Raw genomic sequence first — 15,579 nt, forward strand, 5'->3', positions numbered from 1 at the left:
AAAATTTCTCCATTGATTGAATAATCAGAGTTAGTTCTAATCAAATTATCGGCTTTTAAGCTTTTGACTGGACAGGAACCTGTTGACCGTTAATGGCTGGCCCATTGGGTTGTGTGTAACGATCGTTAGCCATGACTCGCAAATGTTCGGACATTCCTGGCAGTCGAGAGAAATAGTTCCTAGCTAGCACGTGTTTCTGTTGAACCTTCTGGATGAAGACTTGGCCATAACCCTGAAAACAAGAAATAACAATGCATGATCAGAAATTTTTCTGTACATAACAAAGATTAAGAGTTCATTCTAAAAGCATGATCTTTCTTTTAAAATCATTTAAAAAGAAGCAAGTCATTATAATCTCGCACATTTTTCAAATTTTATGCATGGCATGACAGTATTCATTTAAAGATAAAAACTGAATGGCTTTGACTGATTAGAACAGATCAATATCATTGTATAAGCTAGCATCTAAACTTTCTTCTCAAAGCAAGTGGCAAAATTAAAAGACAACATGGTAGATTCAATATTATTTCATTGCATCTCTTTTTTACATATACCGGTATTAATACATGCAAGGGTTAAACAAATCACTCGTCAGATTTGTAAAAGACAGTTTAAAAAGATTTGTCTGGGTGTTGCGTCCAAAAAAGTAAATCAGACAAAATTTTGTAGAAAGTCAAAGGACCTAAACAACCTTGACAACTTTGCTTAGAGAGTTAGTAACACTTTGAAAATAATACATTGTACATGTATTGCAACGCATGATCCTTCCTCTAGAGCCAAACTGACTTTCTACAGGTCGTCTATGGAATTTAACATGATAAATTTCTGTAGATGGTATGAAACCTATTTGCATGAATAGAGCCCCACAAGTAATATTGTAATGCATGACTCATCCTAACACAACAACGAGAGCCCCACGTACCTCCTCCAGGTCGACAAGTCTGTCATGGGCGGCGGCCTCGTCCTTGGTCAGCAGGATACAGTTCCAGGGAGACCACTCCTGGTGCTTGTCCCAGCGAGACAGAACCAGGTCAAAGATGTCCTCCCACGCACTCAGAATGCTCTGGCGGCTCCAGATCTTCTTAACCAGGTACCGCAGATCCTGTTCCTGTAGACGAGGCAGAGAAATCTTAGGTACATGTAAACAAAAACTATCGCATTGCAGATCTTGCTCTTATGCAGATTTTCAGAGAGACGTTATTAGTCAAATTCAAAGTTGAGCAGAATCGGTATATTTTACTATTTGTATACAGTACTGGTATATGAAAATGCAAGTTGATTAAACATTCTATTTGATTTTAATATTGTATGATCCTAGTTGTATATTTTTAAGAAAAATATTATCAAATCAAATGTTTGACACTAATGGTAGGTTATATACATGTACAATCTAGATTAACAAAATTTTTCATACAAAGGAAACCTTGTAATCATCAAAATGCTAAAAAATCTGTCTAAATCTAACCTGTAGGAGGAATGCAATCCTGGATCCATCCCCGTGTCTCTCCTCGGATCGTCGCAGCATCTTGAGCATGTAAGTGTACGTGCTGTAGTCCTGCCTGGTTCTAGCATCGTTGTCGATCTTCGTACATTTGTGGCACTTGCCGACAGTCCGGGAGTTGGAGGACAGAGCAAACTCGGTAGAAGGCAGGTACTGGTTGCAGCTGGGGCAGAAGTAGATGTTCTTGCGGAGGGCTGAGGGATCTTGAGGCACCTGAGGGGAAAAAGCACAAACTGAATGTAAGACATAGTTCTCTTTGTTTAATCAACCTTGGGTATAAAAACAGAATAAATTTCTTTTTTGTGTCACTAAAGTGACCAATTTTTTTTCATCATTGTGTTCATCAAAAAAGTCAAATTGAACTCTGAAATTTTTATGAGTGAACTTTAGATGTACTGTACCTTGAGCAGTTTGGCAGCTTCTGGGTTGAATGTAGGTGTCTTGATGTACTGCAAGAACAGGGTGGATATTCTTTTCCTAAGGCCGTCTAGATTTCCCTCTCTGACACCCCTCATCAAAAGGTCCGCCTCTCTGTCAATCAGCTCAATGATTTCCTGAGTGAGTTTACAGTCATGTTCCTGAAATCAAAGTAGGAGAATGAAGCACAATTAGTCTTTATTATGTGTAAGATTTTCCAAGGTAAATAAGTGAATGACTCAAATAGTCCATTTTAATATAAACTCTTATCGTTTTAGAAAAGTGGATAAGCAATGCCTTGATCCACTGATGAAGGCTATGCCTGTCCACTTCTCTAATAAAATTGTAAATGTGAGTTCAACTGTTCTTTAAAATGATAATTTTTTTTCTCCCAAGACTGATGATAAAAGGCAAGTATAATTAAAGTATTTTTGTGCAAAAAGACTGAATACTTGATGAAAAATATTTTGTGTTGAAATGAGGGACATTCATACAGTCTCATACCTTCACTGTGTGTTTGAGTGTCAACAGGACATCGAGCCTCTCATCCTGAGTCAGGTACTTCATGTTGATACTGTTGTAGATGTCCCGCAACTCCTTGGCTCGGATCGTGTACGGGGTGTCCATCTCGGTCGTCTTCCCATCATGCCCCTTCCACTTCTTTGGGGCAGCAGCCTGCAAAAGATATCAAGAAATTAAATAATTAAGTTTGCACAATGAACACTTGTAGTTAATATATTCAAGACAAAAGGATTTCCAACAGAGAATTAAAAAAAATACACATTCCAGGGGAAATAACTTTTATTTTTTTACCATTTTCAACTGCAAATATTTCTCATATTTATACATGTAGTACATTTATTAGATGAATGAAACTTTGTTGGGGGGATTTTCTGTGTGAAGAATCTTACCTTGTTAAGGAAGGCCTGAATGCGTTTATCTTTGTTCTCGGTATCAGCCTCCAGTTTGTGTCGACCAATAGCAGAGATGAGCTGGGTCTCCTGATCCAACAACATGCACAGAGCGGCCTTACGCTCTGCTCCATCGGAGGTTCCATTTATCCTCTCCAACTCTTCCTGTCTCCATTCTGAAAGAAAGATTGGAAAATTAGAAAATACCTATATGTGTAGATGTTTTTACTCAATACTAAACATTATTGATCTGATGCAAAAGATCAACAATCCCTTTAAAGAAAATTTGCAAAAAATTAACGTATTTTAGAGAGTGACGTACTTTCTAGTGCATGATATAACAAATCGAAGTCCTCCTTTGTTTTGGGGTTCATCCTTCTCTCAAACTCTTTCTTGATCCTCTCCTCCTTCTCTTTCTTCTTCTTGAGTTCCTCCTGTCTTTCCCATTCAAGGCGTTGAATTTTGTCTTCTTTTAATTTCTCCACATATCGTTTTGCTAACCACCTCCGATGATATTTTTGAATTATGATGACCTTAAGAGAATATCATTCTTTATAACCAAATGTAGAAAAGTGATAAATAGTTTTTATGAATTATGAAAATCTATAACCCCAGTGAACAATTTTTAAAATCATTTTTGTTTATTTTGATTAACTGACCTTTCTAAGAATCATTGAATGATGCTCATCTGCAGTAGTGTATTTTCCAGGCACAATGAGTTTGTCCTCCATGTTGGACACGAATACATTTATCCCTGTCATCTGAGTGGAAGTGTCATTTGTGGTCTGTTGAACGCGGTGCTTCTGTTGAACGGTCTGTGTGTCTCGACAGTTCTTAGGGATTTGGGAGGGTGGGGGCTGTTTTTTGACAGTCTGGGCTGTAGCATGGTGATACAGGACCCCAGTCTTCTTGTGGCGGTAACCACCTAAATATGGTTTCTTTCTGGTGGCTCTCTCAATTTCCACTACCACATCTTTAGACTGGTTTTCATCTGTTTAAAAGTAAAATGCTAATTAACGTCCATTATATCTCTCTTAAGAATTTTTCAATTGCTGTATTTTTCAATCAAAATAAGAGTTGATATCATCTCATCAAATAAAAACATAAGCAAAAATCATGCAGTTCAATGTTACTGATACCTAGCAAAGATATAAAACTGGGGTTATAGTCATGGATTTTGATGACTTTATGTAGTTTGACTTGATATATACTATTGCATCTTAGTGGGTGAAATTTCATCGCGTTCACACCTGACATACCTAAATCAGTAATTCTTACCTGTCTGTACGCGGACTGTGATGACGTCAGGCATGTGGTACTCCTGTCGCGGCCGGTACGTCTTGATGGGGGTGTTCACTGGATCAGCTGACTGCATCTCTAACTGGATGGTTCCATTCGGCCCTACCCCTAAATCTGCCAGGGTTGTGTTTTCATCCACTGATTTACCTGTAGTTAAATATTTTGGGTCAAGTTTAAGTCAGATTGAAAAATCAGTATTTTGATATTTAGAGTAATTCTATGAATAATTTATGAAACTGTTGTTAATGAAAACTTTACTTTGGTTTAAATATGATGATTAACTTTTACAATTATTTTATAATCTTGTAGCAATGAATTCTTAGTTTGAAAGAATATTTTACCATCAAACATCATGAGGATGAGGTTGCCAGGCATCTTGAGTTCCTGTGAGAAGTGGTCCTTGAGCTGTTGTAGAGTCTGACCCAGGGTACATGCCAAGGTCACGACTTGACCACTGGGCATCAACACAATCTTCACTGAAACACAAATCATATCAGGGATAGTAAATAATCATTATCATAATTAAATCATTTTAAAAAATGATGATATTTTGGAGGAAATTAGCTACTAGAATATGAGACTATGACAACTGTATGAAATCATTACAGCTTTAGAAGTGTTGTGAATGATTACAGTTATATTGTAATAACCTGTGGCAGTAGCCTCAAGATTGGCTGTTGTCCTGGGAGTGGTAGCATGAGGGTCAGTCTCGTGTATTTCCCCGGTCTCCACGGTGCCCATCCCTGTGGTCTGTGTGGGTTGGGGGGTGGGGGCAGGAGCAGGCTGCGGAGAGGACATTAATTACTCTTCATTGAAAGACATAATGAAGAAAAGTGAGGAGTATTTAGATGTTAGGTAGTATTTTTTTTATAGATTTTTTGTGTTACCTGTATGGTATCTTCCCTGGCCTGCTCCTTTTCTTCTGTTTCCTCGGGCTCCTTTGCAGGGGTTTCCTCTGCAGGCTTCTCCTCAGGTTTAGCTTCTTCAGGCTTAGCTTCCTCAGGCGCAGCATCTTTGGGCTCCTTTTTAGTTTCTATTGAATCAAATTTTGAAATGTTTTTCTTTAAAATGATGTATTGAGTGTTGGAGTAATTATAATGAGAGCAGAATTGTTCATATTGAATAATTTTTTCATTTAATATAAACTTTAAATTCATTTTGTAAATATTAAACTTTTATTTTCTATTCACCTGCTGTCTCTTCTGGTTTCTCTTGAGGAACTTCCTCTTTGGTCTCCTCTTTTACTTCTTCTTTTGTCTCCTCTTTTACTTCCTCTTTTGTCTCCTCTTTTACTTCCTCTTTTGTCTCCTCTTTTACTTCCTCTTTTGCTTCCTCTTTGGATTCTTCCTTGTTTTCTGTTGACTCTTTCGCTTCATCTATTTAACAAGAATCACTTCAATATGATAATAAGCCTTTTTAAGAAAGTAGGGTTATTTTACCAAATATTGCCATGAGAATGTTATTAACATAAAATAATTGAATAATTGAAGTTTTTTTCAAATTATGAATAAATCATCCCTACCTGCAGGAGGTGCAGCTATTGTTTCCTGACCAGTTACAGACACTGGTTCCACTTTCTCCGAGGCCTCTGGCACAGCAGCGGGTGGGGCAGCAATTTCTGCTGGTGGCTGAGTTTCTGGTGCTGCCGCCTTAGTTTCCTCTGAGCTCTCAGTGGTGGGGGCGGGAGTTTGTTCCTCCACGGGTTTCTCCTCAACTGTCTCTGTTTTCTGTTCTTGATCTGCCATGATGTTTTGATTTAGCAGCCTGAAAAAAATATGAGTACTTAACAAACTTTACAATATATTTGTTAATATCTGCATAGTTTTTGTCAAATTGAGCGTGGACATTTTTTTATTTGACATGAATGTTGTTATATGTGCATATCAGTCTGTGCACTAAAATGTTAACTTAAAGATAAGTAGGAGCTCCCAAGAAGGCTACATGTATATTCCCTTTATCGTTGTAGATATTTATCTTTCATAAAGGACGCTTTTATTATGCATAACGGATAAAACACTAAATTAACACTGTAATTCACAATTTACAAATATTTTAGAACGACTTCAGTACCGTGGCACCTGCAGAATCCCTAATGTCAAAGAAATGCACGGAAATTATCAATTGAAAACGCTTGAATAATTTAATTTGGTCTCGATGATTTTATCTGATGCATATAATTACATTTCATATGGTTCATAACAAAAATATGCCGTTTTCTTGTCGAAAATGTTGTTTTTAACTTACCGTACTGTGCGTACTGTATATAGATTACTGATCCGCCATTGAGGTTGTTTTCATGACGTCTTGGTTACCGATAGGGGTTCCGACTAGCGAAACAACGCGCTCTCTCATTGGATAAATTTTCCCTCTCGTCCAATGCGAATACGCGTAGTGTTAGCGTTTGGTAGTTTCCCAAGTAGAACTTCGACTGGCCCATAACAACACATACAACTTTGATATATTTGGAGAAAATGTCACATTATCTTTGATGATGTGACAAAAATGTTGATGGATTAGTTGATTTTCATAAAGTGAAGAAACGTTTAGGAAATTAAAACGTAAAATTGAAGGGTAAGCGGAGATATTGTTCCTTTTATTTTTGCACGTTTCTGTTGACCAGCGAAAATGATTTTATAATGGCGGGTGTGCTAACAGAATCGGTACATATGATTGCTGATATAGCGGGAAAAAAGTTGTCAGTTATTGCATTACTTGGATATCTCTTCTGTTTTAATTGCAATCAAATTATTGGTTAAAGGAATTATTGTAACTGTAAAATAAATGCAGCATTAAAGACCGTCCCATTCCCCCAACCAAAAAGTATTGCACCACTGTGGAAACTCCATAACAGCTCAATACATCAGCTTTATGATTTGAAGATTTACAGACATATTCAATATTATTATTGTCTTAAATATAATGCAGTAACAACCATTTTAACTTGTTCTCAAATATTAAACTGCATGTGTACACCAATTTCAATACAGGGATTATAATCGTTTTATATGAAGTAAAAATTAAAGCTTTGTTCTTGAGACATTTGTAATTGCTCTCTGGAAGAATGCCAGATTACTAGTATTTGCATATTAATCATCCAAGTAGGGTTTATGCAATAAGTTATATATAAATTCAGGATTAAAAATTCCAACTCAACAACATTCCGTTTGATTGTTTAAATTTTGTAACAAATATTCCAATTTTCATATCTATGAGTGCAGGTATTAAACTATCTTTTAAGATTATTTATCTGGCAACTTTTATTTTTAGATGGCCACTGTACCTCAATCACCCGTTAATGGCCATGAAGGCACAAATGGAGTTCTAAATGGTGGATCACCAAGACAGAATGGATCTGTGAATGGAGACACCCCCAGGAGTCGGGGGAAGCTGGGATCGGAGGGGTACCCCCGCCTGCCCCCTATCACCAAGCCCAGCCAGAGGGCTGATGATCCCTACGCCAACAGCAAACTTATGACATTCAGGCTGGCCAATCACAAACAAGCCATGCTGATGAAAATCTTGTAAGTGTTCAGCAATCGTGTGATATATACATATTACCTGTGAAGATATATTGAGAATAGAATCACCAGTAATACCCAGAATAAATATTTTGTCAAATTACTTTGGTTTGTGGTTTTGAAAATAAATATGAAAATAAATAAACTTTTTATTCCCTGATTATTTCTGTTTATTTAATCCAAGCTCTTAACTCTACCATTAGATTATATATTTTTTTTAAACTTACATCATGTATTTTCTTCCTCCAGACATGATCAAGCAGCAAAAGATATATTGGACACAGAGGAATTCTGTGAGAAACACCAAGACACACCCTCTAACCCAGACTACCCACAAGAGGTAAGGGTGTATACCTTACAGGTGTACCTTAAACAACTGTAGGTCTCACTGGGGATAATTAAATCAGTATTCTTGCATATATTGGTTGTATAAAATTACCAGTATACTGCAACTAGTTTATTAGTTGAATTCATGCACATTGTTCGCTGAATCTTTTAAATAAAATGTAATGAATAATTCAAATAAGAAGTTTTGTTCTTAATTTGAACTCTTTAAATGACAATGTAAATGATGAAAAGATCTTTGTAATTTGAAATTATTGTGCAGATAAGTCGAGGGAGTGAAAAATTGGTCAGTAAAGTTTGGATTTGAAAATTGATTTCTAAAGCATGAAAGTTTTAATTAAGTCTTTTAATAGATTTTTTTTCAAAGCATGCAAATTTTTAAAGGTTCAAAAGTTAAATATGAATAAAAGTTTTTTTTACTAATGACTAAAAGAGAATTATATGAATTTCTGAAGGATCAGGGTGTTAAGAAAACAAATTCAATTTTCTGCTGTGGAACAGATATAACAAAATCTCTGATATTTAGAAGCTTACTTGAGTTGATTACTATGTGATTTTTGTTGGTTGTTAGTAAAACAAGTTAATTGCGTGTAAAACGACGTTAATTGTGTATAAGACAAGATATATATGCAAGTGCTGCTGTAAATTACAGATGATGAGTAAGGACCGCCGAATCAGGGTATGTAACTCTCTCAGTGTAGATTTCACTGTCAGTTTCACTGTTGTCCATTGTTTGCTATCTGGTGGAGGTTTTGATCGTATCACATATGTCCAGCTTTCCTTCAGAGTTTTTCTTTTTTGTTGACCATCATTGCATTTCTTAGATGTTGCATTTTGTTAGTACATACACCCATCATTATTTATTTATTGAACAATAACTTGTGTTTTTGTTAATTTTGACTTTATTTATCAAAATTGCACAAAATAATATGAAATAAATTGATAACAAATGAACTCATCCCTATAAATCTATAGTAATGTGATTTATAGAGTCAGATATAGGCACTTTAGAGACCATTGTTTACTCAGATGTATTAAATACTCTCATTACCATTTAACATGAACAATATTTTATCATCATCTAATGATTGTTCCTTGATCACAATCCATTTTCCCCCTATGTTCACCTTTCTTTCTTTGCTTGCTTTAAGATCTTTATATTCTTAAATCTTTGTTGCAGATTTTTACAATGCTTTGTGTGAACATGTACATTATATATTTCATACAGCATACTTGAATATGTATTGTCCAAAAAACAAATTAATAGTGTAAATGTGATTATGCTAATGAATAATATTATCTATTAGAGTTTATTAATCATATTATGGTGTATGTATTTTATATAGATTTGATTAAAACTAAGGAATAAAAACTTGTACTCTGTTGGATATATATACCCATGCATGCAGTGTTACAAAATTTGGAACAAGTAGTTCACTGCCAAAATTTTTGTTTTATAAACATTGTTAAACTACATGTATTTTACTATCAGCTGTGTAAACCTGTATAAGATTTTATCTTCCTGGGTTTAAATCTGGTGGATTGTGGCCAAATATTTTTTAATCTGATGCATACTGGAATCTCTCCAAAAAATGACTAATTCTACAGACCAAATAATGAAAAGTCCCTTTGCATTATTTAATTTGTACATATAATTAGCAATGAAAAATAGTTTCATAAGTCACATATGATGAATCATTAATAAATTTTCATTCCTGTTAATCTCTCTTTTTAGTTGCAATTTTAAATGCATTGAGCTTAATGTATACCCGGTAAACACATCAAATATTTGATTCTTGTTCAGACAGTTGAACTCGATGAAATGGAAACTTCAGATATGCTAAGAAAATAGAAGCCTTTCCCTTCCTCCGCTAATCTAACATCCTGTAAAAATAAATGAGCTTAACAATTACTTAGTTCTCACAAATAAATTCTAATAATAAAAACCGTTACGTGTACAATAGATAGTCAAGATAATCCAGAAAAACACTTATTTTCTTTTCTTTAAACAATCATTAATGAAACAGAAAGTTATATTATGTATAATTTATTCTTTTACATAGTTTTTAAGCTTTAAATTATAGAGAAACAATTACGTATTAATTATGGATCTCCTATGTTGAATTTTAGCTGAACTATCAGTACCTAAAGAAGTGTGTAGAGGCAGGGCCAGTAACTCCTGTCCAGCAGCACTGGAATGACAACATCCTTAAGATGGTCCCCGAGCGGCTGCAGCAGAACCCCGCCCTCCAGGCGTCAATCATGGACCTGTTTGCCGAGGTCAAGCAGGACTACAATGCCAGCATGAAGAAATCCATGGGTGAGGACAATGAAATGATATTAAATATTTATTGTTTTTGTCTGTACAAATCCCATTTTCTTTTTTCTTTTTTTGGTTACAAAATCCTAAAAAAAAAATTTTTTTTTTATTAAGATTAAATCCGTGTTATACATATATTTTGCTAAAAAAAAATAGCAGAATCTTTTTATATATTATATTAGATTTAAATGATTGCTGCATTTTATATCATTGTACTTATATAAAGGTTGAAGTTTGTTAAGTTTGTATTTTATATACATGTGTTTGTCTAAAAATAGAGTTTTCTATGATATTTGTATAATCTATCTATTATTTTTTAAGCTTAAAATGTGTATTGGTTTTTGTGTAGTTCAACATGTCCTGATCAAACCAGAAGTGAAAGGTCTGGACAATGAAGTAGCAGGACCCCCACCATCAGAACCAAAGTAAGTCTCACGGGATGTAACAGGCTTTATAATTTTGATCCATTGCTTTTTACTTGCATCAAATATGAGAGAGAGAGAGAGAGAGAGAGAGAGAGAGAGAGAGAGAGAGAGAGAGAGAGAGAAGAAAGGAGAGAGAGAGAGAGAGAGAGAGAGAGAGAGAAAAAGAGGAGAAATTGTGATATACTGGTATCACTAATTACACACATACCTATATATTATATATGCATGATTAATTATTTTGAACCCTCACTTCTAAGAATAATAATAATATTTATAACACATTGATAATATTATAGCGATGTACTCCAAATTTTGCTAAATTTCATTGTGCATATTGCATTATATTGCAAATATTTTTTTTAAAATCACAATGTACCTTTGTATTGTACCTGTGCTAATGTTGCACGCTGTTTATTGCAAGGCTCACATTTCTACAAAAGAAGTAAGTTATGTGGATCTTTTCAACCAAGTCTTGAACTTTCAGTTCAACTTTTATTTCAACTGTAAAATTTATGTATTTTTTTTGTTTTTCCCTACAGTTCTGTTTTAGTTTGTGAATGACCACTTTCTTTATGTTCACTCTGCATGTGTGATGTTGAATGAAGTAGTTGAATTTATTTTTCTATATCTATTTTAAATTTCAGTCGATTTCAACCTTTATTATTTATTCTAAAGAGTTTTGTAGACCTAGATAATTTCTGAGTTTCTATAATGAACTGTTTTCTGAGTCGATACATGTATTAAGATTAGGGACATACATTTTTGCATTCTCTACTCTAACTTTGAATATGTACCGGTAATTTGAAGAAAAAAAATTATTTAATGATGAGTGGATCATCTATGGAAAGAAGTTCATTTCTTTTTGTTTCAACATTTTTAGACCTGTAGTCAAAGTCAATTGTAAAAGGTATTCATAATAAATCTTAACTTTGTGAACTCATAGATATTTAACAAATATCTTTGATGTTTGGAATGCATTGAACAGGGTATTAATTTTTTTCCCCCACTTAATATATCTAATAATTCATGCAAAAATTATCGATTCTAAGCCAGGAATTCAGTGGAAAAAGGGAGATTTTAGTATAATAATTCCTAATTACATAATTATACATATATTAGCATAAAATGCAATATGATTTACATATGATAACACCTTGAATGTGAATTTCAGTGGACTGGACTATTCTCGGCCATGGCATGATAGTTACGTCGCTGCCCGACAAAGCATCAGGGAGAACCTACACACTCTCCACCCCTCCATGCAGACAGTACTTAGGATGTGCCAGTCCACTCTGGGCAATATGATCCTCGTGGACTGCTCAAACTTCAGGTAAGTCTAATGATTTCTGTCATTCCCCTCAACACAGTATGCGTCCCAGCTGATATCATTGAATGCTATTGTATCGATGATTTAATTACATCTCCTTGAAGTAAAAAATTCAGAGAAAAAACAGTCGATTTCAGTTTGATTACTATAAATTCCTAATTAAATGCAAGGAAATAACATCTGCATAAGCACATCTTGCAGATTTTAAAATCTCGCTTTTGTTTTTCTGACAGATGTAAACTAAAGAAACTATGCTAAAAATCTGGTGTTCCCAATTTCATATTCTCGCAATTTATTGCAAAACAGTTGAATCGCGGAATTAGGTACTCGTGAAAAATCAGGAATCAACAGTTCCAATAAAATTAATTATATAGATTTTAATGTTTTATATCATTGTTTATAGGGCCAATGGACCAGTAGAGTTTGAGTCGTTTAAGAACACCATTATTCTGGACATGGAGAAAACAGAGGACAAGCTGAACAACAGCTGGTTCCCTGGGATCATCAATGTGTTCGCAGACAAGAACTCATTCGTCTCACCAAAAGCCGAGAAACTCGACTCATTCTTTGATTGTGTCACCACTCTGATTTCTAATCAGGTAAAAACGATATTAGCTTCAATAATTAATGAAAAAGTTAATTACATTTTTTCCTGTATTAAACTTTTTCATCATTAGAAAAAACTTAAAAGAAAGCTTCTAGTTGTAAACTAATACTTAATTATTAATTAGAATCATTTTTACTGGTACATACTTCCATGTCATTACGGTACATATCCACTGAGAAATGAGAACTAATCACTGATTGGTTAATTTAAAATTTAAAATTTCTTTCCCAATAACTTCAGCTGAAAAATCTTCTGGAGAGAACCATTGACAGCTACGTCACACTCTTTGATCCAAACGACAAGGCCAAGCTCCCGCTGATGAAAATGGAGCTGACCTTTGATGACCAGAAGATGCAGTTCTACCCCCCTAAAGAGGACCTGGAGGAGACTGTCCTGTTTGTTGTCAGCCACATTTGTAAGGCCATGCAGCAGGTGCCCACGGTGCAGTCGTGGCTTGCCGGTGGTAGCACAGTCAACCACACAGATGCCACGGTGGCAGACCACGTGGTGAAAGCCGCAGTGGAGAAACTGAAGGAAGCTGTGAAAAGAGAATTTGAAGGGCCGCAGCTACACTTAGAATCTTTTGGTGAGTCTGGGTCTTTTTGATGGTTTTGTGATTTTTGGATTGTTTGAAATACATCTTAGGCTATTGAATTTATATAAAATGGATGAATGCAAAAGTATTTAATGATATGATTATAATGCAAAAATGATCAGTCTAATAATGTATTCAGCTGATGCAAGATAATATAAGTACTGTCTTTTTCAGTCAAAAGATATGACTACATTGTGAATGGAGAAGCTCTCAAAGAAATTCAGGATTACATTAAATATGACCACACGTTTGCTGAATATCAGAAAGTAAGTGAACTCTTTCCAATATAGTAGCATATTGTACACTTCATGTGTTTTTCTTTTACTTCTTGAAAAACTGAGGTACATTTTATTTCATGTACAAATTTGATATAAATTATGAAAAATAACTGTAATGATTTTGTGTTTCTCTTCAGCACATTGACAGATACAGGAATCTGGCCAGCGAGATCATGGGTCTCCCCAGCATTGAGCACTTTGACATGATCCGTCTTGATTGTGAGGATCTGAAGCGAGGTCTGGCTGAGGCAGCTCGGGGATTGGCCGATGAACTCCTCAGGAAGGTGTCCGACGACCACCGCAGGGAAAACAAGAGGTACAATGAAGATTGTGCAATGTTCAAACATTATTTACCCTCTAAATTTACCTTATAAGATGTATATATCTGTTTTGATTTGGCTCAAATTTAAAAGTGCAATGACAATTTATTAAATTTTCAGCAAAAGTGTAACCTCAATAATGCATTTTTCATCTTTGTGTAATGATTAAAGAACAGTTAGATTAAAGAAATAAAGTTTGAATACAAAATAAAAAGTACACTGATAAAACGATGTCATTGGATGTGTATTGTAATCGGATTTCTCCTTTCTACACCAGCATCTGTGAGGAATTCACCCTGATTAGGGACCGCGCCCTGAAACCCCCAGAGACCAGTGAAGAACTGATGGAAATGGTCAAGTTCACTCAGGAGGCTCGCACCTCGGGAATGGTCAAGTTAAACGAGAGGATCAAGGAATCGAAGGACCGGCTGGCCTACTTGATTGATGTGTACATGTTCCCCGCTGAGGACATCGAACTGAACTGTGAGGTGTTGACCTGGCCCAACAGGATCTCGCCAGTGTTTGATGATAACGATGAGGTTTGTGTGCTGTTTTCTCTTCTCAGTCATCTTTTTCTTTTCAAAGCATGGATAGCCATGATAGTTCATCAAATCTTATTTTGTTTTATGAATAATGTCAACTGAAAAAGTTTGGCCAAAGTTTTATCAAAAGGAAAAATAGGTAAATGATCTTTTTAAATGAAAAAAATAATTATGTTTGACATAAGGGGAATACTGTTAAATCATTACATTTCGTGGGGGCCAATTTTCGTGGATTGCTTAAATTTTACAAGTTTGTGGGGACATGATTTCGTGTACTCTCTTAAACCTATAAAAAAATATGACTTTATAACCCTAATTTTTTAATTCGTGGAGGATGTTAATTCGTGGATGAGATGTACCCACGAATTCCACGAAAACTGAACCACCACGAAATCTAATGATTCCACAGTAACTCTTGTTCATTATTAAAATGAAGAGTTTTGCCTAATGAATGTGTGCAATTCTTTACCGTAAAGTTGACCAAAATGCTCTTTTGAATTTAGCTCATTGAGAAATCTAAACATGCCGGAGAAAGACAACTCCTGGAGAAGAGAGAGAAGGTGATTGCAGAACTGGAGAAACTGCGACAGCGTGTGGATGAATTCAACGATTACGGAGAGCTGGATATGATGCAACAATACGTACAGGACGTCCGTGCTGTACAGAAACGTCTGGCTGATGTACAGGACCAGATCAGCTTCATCAACAAGGTCAGCAATCTCTAGTTTATCATCTACACACAAGCAGTAAATTGATTTTTTTTTTATCCACAGAGTACATGTAGTGAAATGAAAAGATATTTTTTCTTGATTTCAAATTAAAAATTCACTCAAAATTTAATGAAATACAGATTTTTTTTATTAGCTTTAGGAATAATTGCTTCAAAGTCCTATTTTGGAAAGAAAAAATTATTTTTAAAAATCAAGTCTGTTAAGCTGTATACTAAATTAAATTTTGAGAGAAGAGAAAGAAGCTTTTTTTAAAGACATTTCAAACAGTGAATTCTTCATTGTTACAGGAAGAACATTTGTTCAAGTACCCAATCTCCACATACTCAGCGGATGTGGATGAAATCACCAATCAAGTCGAGCCCTTCTACAGGCTCTTCAACATTGTGCTCAAGTGGCAGAAAGCTGAGAAAAAGTATGGATCGCAGTCTTTGATGGAATTAAGT

At 35.1% G+C, this 15,579-nt stretch overlaps 2 protein-coding genes across 6 annotated transcripts in view; one reads left to right on the forward strand and one right to left on the reverse strand.

Annotated features, from left to right (window-relative positions):
* On the reverse strand, positions 1–6,494 carry LOC117682731 (IQ motif and ubiquitin-like domain-containing protein). Of its 2 annotated transcripts, XM_066081624.1 has the most exons (16): positions 6,373–6,494; positions 5,651–5,892; positions 5,446–5,504; positions 5,319–5,409; positions 5,016–5,161; positions 4,779–4,911; positions 4,470–4,604; positions 4,108–4,275; positions 3,489–3,820; positions 3,152–3,362; positions 2,830–3,005; positions 2,423–2,593; positions 1,903–2,079; positions 1,466–1,714; positions 923–1,108; positions 1–232 (listed from the first exon to the last, which is right to left on the reverse strand). In XM_066081624.1, exons 2-16 carry the CDS (start codon positions 5,871–5,873, stop codon positions 56–58), a joined length of 2,634 nt encoding a protein of 877 aa, XP_065937696.1. In that variant the 5' UTR covers positions 5,874–5,892; positions 6,373–6,494; the 3' UTR covers positions 1–55. The 2 variants fall into 2 exon arrangements, with proteins under 2 accessions (XP_065937696.1, XP_034306877.2); XM_034450986.2 differs by having other exon boundaries at positions 5,319–5,504.
* A 55-nt stretch (positions 6,495–6,549) lies between these two features.
* LOC105340285 (dynein axonemal heavy chain 12) overlaps positions 6,550–15,579 on the forward strand; it is a 37,920-nt gene continuing 28,890 nt past the window's right edge. For 2 of the 4 annotated variants that reach the window (XM_066081620.1, XM_066081619.1), the window contains exons 1-15: positions 6,550–6,699; positions 7,396–7,649; positions 7,896–7,986; positions 8,644–8,670; positions 10,122–10,311; positions 10,661–10,736; positions 11,158–11,178; positions 11,908–12,066; positions 12,467–12,662; positions 12,911–13,256; positions 13,440–13,531; positions 13,681–13,859; positions 14,141–14,402; positions 14,909–15,115; positions 15,424–15,548. In XM_066081620.1, the coding sequence (XP_065937692.1) occupies positions 7,396–7,649; positions 7,896–7,986; positions 8,644–8,670; positions 10,122–10,311; positions 10,661–10,736; positions 11,158–11,178; positions 11,908–12,066; positions 12,467–12,662; positions 12,911–13,256; positions 13,440–13,531; positions 13,681–13,859; positions 14,141–14,402; positions 14,909–15,115; positions 15,424–15,548 (2,225 nt within the window). In that variant the 5' untranslated portion in view covers positions 6,550–6,699. The remainder of the gene's footprint in view (positions 6,700–7,395; positions 7,650–7,895; positions 7,987–8,643; positions 8,671–10,121; positions 10,312–10,660; positions 10,737–11,157; positions 11,179–11,907; positions 12,067–12,466; positions 12,663–12,910; positions 13,257–13,439; positions 13,532–13,680; positions 13,860–14,140; positions 14,403–14,908; positions 15,116–15,423; positions 15,549–15,579) is intronic. The other 2 variants (XM_066081622.1, XM_066081621.1) reach the window with 1 other exon arrangement.

This window comes from Magallana gigas, chromosome 4 (genome assembly GCF_963853765.1).
Source record: "Magallana gigas chromosome 4, xbMagGiga1.1, whole genome shotgun sequence".
Taxonomy (NCBI): Eukaryota; Metazoa; Mollusca; class Bivalvia; order Ostreida; family Ostreidae; genus Magallana; species Magallana gigas.